Here is a 7,100-nt window from a genome sequence, read left to right as displayed (position 1 = left end):
CAAACAATACTGAGAGCAAGCAAGTTTCTCTAGATTCCCTAAAAGAGTACAGTTTATGTCAATGTCGTTCTTAAGTCTCTACAAATTTGTTGGGTAAAAACTGTGAAACATTTTAAATGAGAGCTTTATGACTTTGTTAGTCAATAGAAATGTATTTGGTAATAGCCATTCAATGTCTTCCATTTGTTAAATGTAGTCTTATGATTGTCCATTAAGTGCCTCAAAGTCTCATCTGGGTTTTCTTTGAGACCAGTTACATTTACGGATTAAAAAAACAGTAATCCATGTTATTGTTTCGCACATCTCTTCTATGTAAATGAGTCTTAGTGTCACACACCGTGTTAAATGTTAAACACCCTGACGTCATGAACAGTCCTGAAACTCATTTCTACTTTTGATCGACTCAGCGTGACGTCAGAGGTCAGCTGACCGGTTTGTTTTGCTCGCTCGAGCTCGTCCTCATAAAAACACAGAGAGGAAGCGACGACATCAAACCTCCTCTGAACTAGGGCTCCTCACTTTCTACCTTTTCCTTTTTTTCTTACTCCATTTGAGCTACCAGCACCGTGACCACGGACAGTTTTCTAAGTCGTTTTTAGCTTTTCTATTTTCGTTCAGGAACAGCCGCTACCTCCGTTTTCATTTCACGTTACTGCCAGCTGGGAGACTTTGACGCAATATGCCTTCAGAAAAAACCTTCAAACAAAGACGGACATTTGGTAGGTGTTTACATTTAACACACACCATCCGGTCCGTGTCCTTTATAACATGCTGTATGTTTACAGGTGTAGTCGGTTGTTGATGTAGTTTTTGTCTCAGTGTCGAGTATCAGCGTCTAATCCGAGGAACAGCTGAGTGTGTTCAACTCAAAGAGAGGAGACACAGCAAGTTTGTGTCTGTCCAGCTGTTTGTGGTCGTGTCAGCTCATTAAAACACGTTGTTCCCACTCGTTTTGTAATTCCTGTGTTTGAGAAGTGGAGCAGACCAGAGTAGGACTACCTGCTGCAGGCCTGCTTGTTTGTTTCAGAGCTGTGGGAGAAAAACAAAGTGGTGTCGACATGAGGAGAGAGAGAGAGCTGCAGGATTGGGGGATGGGACCGTCTGAAGAGAGGAGAAGGGGAGAGGAGGGGAGAGGGGGCTGGATGTAATGCTAATCAAAAGGCGCCCACAGTCCGCCTTCGTTAGTCTCTGTGAAAGCTGGACCACGGAGCCAAAGACGAGGCCTGCACCGAGTTCAGAGCTTCCTCCTCTTTTCCCCAGCTCCTGTCACAGCTACTCGGTGAACCTGAGTGGACAGGCTGACTTTCAGCTGCAGCTCTTCAGGTATTTTTGACCAGTCCGACTAAAATCAATCCACTTCCGGTTTGACGTCACGCTCTTGGTCCGTGTTTGAGGAGGCAGCGCACGTGAGCGTCCCCAGGCCAGGAGAAGCTGAGCCACGTGCGGCGGACTTTGGGCATGAACGGATCCTTTTCACAGTCATTTCCAGTGAAACAGTTCAGAGGTCACTGCAGGTTCACGCTGTCATGAACAGGTCGTGTGCACCGATGGGGGTCATACACCTGACCCCTGAGTGAAGTGGTCCATCTGTACACAAGGTGATGGAGTGAGTCAGCAGACCACGAGGGCCCTTCTAGTTGTGTAGGGTGATGTGGGCTCATTCCTGTTTTATGACACAACAGAAATGTGTGGAAAACCCCACAGGACCTCAGGTCAGCTGCTTCCCATTTTGGGTTTTTTCCACCTCTTATTGAAAATGGATGACTCAACGCCCGACGGTGGCTCGGACTGGTATTGAGAGACAGACATTGACACACGCTGTCTCCGGGTGGTGAACCCGTCCTTGAGAACCACAGTTTGGGAACCCCTGATGTAGATGATACTTGGAGGAAGATGGAGCTAATGGGGGCGTGAAATGAATAAATATCCTAATCTAACCGTGGGCGCACACACTGTCCTCTTAGCAAACATTTCCTCAGTGGCACATGTCACAGGACTGGACGGCAGTTAGTCACAGCTTCAGCTGACTTTCTATTTGATTGTAATTCAAAGTCCAAAAACAGATGCACAGTGGTCACCATGATGTGTGTTTTCCAGGTTTGTTGACTGTTCCTGTTATAGCATTGTACCTGTCTGCTGTTCAAAGTGCACTGAGCCTGAAGTGTTATCTGAAACATAAGTGAACCAACTGTACCCAGGGCCGTAGGAACGCTGCTAAAATAATAAACATAACATTGCATTACATTTTAACATTGCAAATAGCACAGTGTAGTTCCCAGTCCAACAAGCAGGTGTGTGTGTTTGTGTAACATTGTTTTGTAACCAGGAAAAACTATAAAGACATGTGAACACACTGCCCTATTTAAGTAGAGAATGAGATCAGATCAGTGTGGAACAATGTGGCTACACATTCTAGGAAAGTCCATCATGTCTTTACCAGAGAGACTTCAATAGGAAGTTGAATGTAAAGTACACTGTTCCCAGATGTTTCTGTTCTGCTTAATACAGAAGAATAATTTATTGTCTAGTTAGTCTAGATATATTTTTAAGTAAGAAAAGATAAGATCTCAGGCTCTTCCTCAAGTAAACACTATACCTGCTTCCTCAGGACAGTGAGTTTCTAGAAGGAAAGTGGGGAAAGGAGTAGCATGCATGACTTATAGTGTCCTCACAAACCTGGTAAACCAGACATAAACCAAACAGCCATCTTGAAAACCGCTCCCTACACGATCAACTAATTGACAAAGTGAAAGACAGGTTTTAACTACGGTATGCTAATGCAAATTTGAGTTCAGCTAGGGCCTGTTTTTCATCTTTTAATGAGGATTTCCAGTGGCCTCTCTCTCTTATCTTCATCTGTGTCTGCTCCGTCTTCATCAGCCGATTCTTCTGCATCTCCAGTAACTTTGCCTTTCTTCTTTCTTCTTCCCCACAGAACAGAGGGTAGAAGATGTCAGACTGATCCGAGAGCAGCACCCTAACAAGATACCTGTGAGTTAAACTGCACATTCACATGTCAGATGCATGTTCGTTCATTGGCCTAAAGCAGAGAGAGGGTAATCTCTGAGTGAAGGCCCAAATCTACTGCAGCAACTGCTGCTGTTCTCAAAGCACGAACGAAAGCTATCTGGGCGATGTGCACAAAGAGCAGACAGGAAGACGAGCCTACTGCAACGGAAAACATTACCGCATGTTTCCTGGTTGTGTTCTCCCTGCGAGTTGTTTTTAAATGTCATTTTGAGGCATTGGTCACTTTTCTGCTTGTTGACAACTTGATTTTGTGGCATTGGTTATATGCATTATGTTTTCATTTGGTTTAGTTTAAGCTGTCTCATTTAGTAGCAGCTGTTTCTATCGGGTGTGACTGCATCTGCTGTTAAACCAGGTGTCCGGTGGCTCCTGGTAACCACCAGTAAGCAAACGCACGCCTGGTGTTTCACCTGCTTATTTTATCACTCTGAGGTCGAGTATCACAGCAACTCTCCATATGCCCCCCCCCCCCCCCCCACTGCATGCGCAAATGTGTGTGTTTCCTGTGTACTGGCCTGGGGGTATAAACTGCCTTGTCATGGCGTGCGTTAAGAGCAGAGGCAGAAGCACTGCAGTGTGTCACTGTAATGTAACGCCATCCAGGCAGCCACAGTGGAGCCGGTGGGAGGGTGGGAGAGCAGGAGACAGGCTGATTATAGGTCTGAGATTAGGCTCTGCCTCAGTGAACACTACACCTCACATCCCTCCACAGGACAGTGAGTTTCTGCCAAACTGTCATCGTTATTTAAAATGAGAGATGATTAAAAGTTACATCGATTTATTAAAGCAGTTAATAAAGCAGCAGGTACAATTAACAGATTATAAATGGATATAAAATTAAAATGAAAATTTACTGCACTTCAGAGTTAAGTATTTTATTTTTTGCTAAAAAAAATGTAAGACACCCGTGATGGACATGTGGTCTATATAGTATGGAACCCCGGCCCACTTTTGGACCGTGACCCCTCACTTTAAAACCAGCTCCTCCAATCTATGCACAGTGAAATGAATTCAAAAAATAAACTAATCTGTTGTTTTGGTTATTGTTTATTTATTCAACACATTTGTTGTACTGCTAAAAAGATGAATATACAGTCATTATCACAGCATTTACCACAACAATTGTTCCTAGATTAATCGCAGTGAACATAACATGTTGATGTTGTACCAGTTTATTTGCTTTATTGATTAAAATATAATAATTATGAATGAACAAACCTGTGACTTGTTTGGCATCTCACCATTTGTGAGCCAAACATACACACTTGAACTGAATTTTGAGCTCTAAAGTCAGTAAGTATAAAAAAAAAAAATCTGATCAAAGAACAGAACTAGCAAATGGGCCATGTGCTGAGACTGTTGCATCTTTTAAAGGGGGTGGTCCTTGTGAGAACAATGACTAAGATTGCTGCTGAAGATGCTCACTTAATCAAAAACAGCTCAGACATGTAATGCAAAGTGTTGTGTATTGTATAAACACAGGAGTCGATCAGAGCAGGCAGACCGCTTTAGTGGATTAGTTTTCCAGCATATAATTTGCACTTGCAGCCAGTCATGAAGGGGTTTATGTGTCTCTGCAGCGCTCGTTTGAAACGCATCTTAACTTGATTAAGCGTTGGTGAATAAAAGATTCTGTGTTTATAGCTCGAGTAATTCGGTCTCAGCCCTGTGAGCGTGGATTTAAGATTCACAAGGACTAGTCAGTGAGGGAAGAGCGCTTTTCATTTCCCGACGTCTGCTGTGTGCAATTTCATCTCACTGCCGTTGCAGCAGTACCAGGAAGAGCAGCATTCATGGAATTCCACCAGCAGAAATAAAAACAGAGAGATGTTATTGATTTATGTTGTTTGTCTCCTGCAGGTGATCATAGAGAGGTACAAAGGAGAAAAACAGCTCCCCATGCTGGATAAGACCAAGTTCCTGGTGCCAGACCACGTCAACATGAGTGAACTCATCAAGATCATCAGGTAGACTTTTGCTGTCCCCTCTGCTGTCCCCTCTGCTGTCCCCTCTGCTGTCCCCTCTGCTGTCCCCTCTGCTGTCCCCTCTGCTGTCCCCTCCACTCCTCCTTATGCTTGTCATTCATTTCTGTCCCCACCAGGAGGCGCCTCCAGCTAAACGCCAACCAGGCTTTCTTCCTGCTGGTCAATGGCCACAGCATGGTGTCTGTGTCGGCTGCCATCTCTGAGGTGTACGAGCGGGAGCGGGACCAAGATGGCTTCCTCTACATGGTGTACGCCTCCCAGGAGACCTTTGGCTCTGCCACGACCGTCCACTGAACCCGTTTCCTTCTTCTTCCATCAGGCGGGTGATTGGACAGTTGTATTAGTTTGCCTCCTCCTCCTTCTCCTCCATGTTTCCTGCCACACGCCTTTAGTCTTGACTGTAAGATTTTAAAACACAAGCTACTAACTCTCTCGCTTGTGATCTCTATATGCGGATGGCAGCGAGCAGATTAACCGTTTGTGTACCGCCACACTCACCCAGTAGCATAAAGCCACACGGGTGGACCAGAACAGCAGAGTTTAGATAGAGAAACCCCGAAATCTGACTATGACTCAGGCCAATAGAGTCTTTTCATGTGCGTCTTTGCTTCATTATTGTCCTCTGGTGAATCATGTCCGCTGTCACGGCAACATGCCACCTGTTGACAGCATTTATTTCCAGTGTTGTGGTTGCGTGTCTCATAGGCTGTATTTATCTTAATGTGTATACAGCATATACATTTCAGGTAGTGATGCTCCTCCACTTGTGTCTATATATACATTAGCCAACGAACAAAGCTGACCTTAGTTTGAAGGTTTTGGGGGTCAAAGAGCTTTTTTTGTTTTTATTATTATTGTTGTGTTTAATGGAGGTTTTTATTGCAGCCTGAGCTTAAAGTTAGGGATTCGTAGTCTCCATCAGCTTTTGCAAGATAACAATGCTAAACTAAGTAGAGAAGATCCATGTTAATCAATCTGCGATGTCTCATCACATTCCCTCTATGGTCCTTCTTTGGTGTGTTTTTGGTTTTCCCGCCTTGTAGCGTAAAGCATCTTCTTCACTGTAACGTCAAAGATGTTGGGAAACTGCTTTTGCTGAAACCGATGATTGTACTTTGCAAAAAAAAAAAAAAAAAAAAAAGAAATGCCTTTGTGTACAGATTAAATTGACTTTATGGCTTTGATATAAAAGGGGTTCCGATGAGAGTGTAACCAAGTTGGATTTGGACACACTACATGGGGCATGGTCTGATTGTTTGTGTGAATGGAGGATGATGGTGTTTCTGTAAATGATAAGTGGAGGGGGTGTCATTCCCTGTTCTTATGTCTTTTTTTTTTTTGTGCTAGAGATTTTAAAAGATGATGTAGAAATGGAGGAATGCCAAAAGACAAACCTTTTGATGAACATCCTGTGTGTCTGTTCCTCTACTTTTTTTTTTTTTTTTCGTCCTCTTGGACCTTTGGGGTTGATTTCTCATAGCTGTCATTGTCGTTCTGTTTCCCTTCACTCAAATTCAGCTACACTGTCCTGTCATCATCATCCTGACAGATCAGACGTTTAGCTGCTTTTATATTGCAGTATTTTATCACTTTGGTTCTTTTAATGTATTTTTTATTTTGCTGCTCGACATCGTCTTTACTCTTCGCTGTCTACACTATGTGAAGGTTCTGACTAGTGAAAGCCACTGTGTGCTTGTTACAGAGCGGTGGAGCGTTTGCTTCAGTGCCGTCTTCTCTGCCTGCTCCTCTGTGTCACACACATACACAGACACAGCAATATCACACAGTCTCCTCTTATGTATTTATGTTGGTATTTTGTAAACAATAAAAGAAGTTTAAAAAAAAAAAAGGGGTGGTTAGTGTTTTTTGTGTTATTATCACCACAGTTGAGTCATTACTTGAAAATGGTAGTGGAGTGCATTACATTAAAAAGTGTTTCTAATGTTTTGGCCCCTCCATTTATGCAAGTCTTAATAACCATAAGATCCCATGTAAAAAGAAACAAGAATGAGAAGCCCTGTCAGATTTTGTGTCAAATTTTTCTGCAAAGAACTTTTTTTACCATGTTAAACCTTTTTTTTTTTC

General features: G+C 43.2%; 1 protein-coding gene across 1 annotated transcript; it reads left to right on the top strand.

The window, feature by feature from the left end:
* The first annotated feature begins 434 nt into the window (after positions 1-434).
* On the top strand, positions 435-6,332 carry map1lc3b (microtubule-associated protein 1 light chain 3 beta). The gene is made up of 4 exons (XM_026365705.2): positions 435-719; positions 2,936-2,991; positions 4,891-4,997; positions 5,132-6,332. The coding sequence occupies exons 1-4, from the start codon at positions 680-682 to the stop codon at positions 5,307-5,309; spliced, it is 381 nt and encodes a 126-aa protein (XP_026221490.1). The 5' UTR covers positions 435-679; the 3' UTR covers positions 5,310-6,332.
* The last annotated feature ends 768 nt before the right edge of the window (positions 6,333-7,100 follow it).

Source organism: Anabas testudineus, chromosome 6 (genome assembly GCF_900324465.2).
Source record: "Anabas testudineus chromosome 6, fAnaTes1.2, whole genome shotgun sequence".
In the NCBI taxonomy this organism is placed as follows: Eukaryota; Metazoa; Chordata; class Actinopteri; order Anabantiformes; family Anabantidae; genus Anabas; species Anabas testudineus.
Note: the sequence above shows the minus strand (reverse complement) of the source record. Positions and strands in the feature narration are given on the sequence as shown.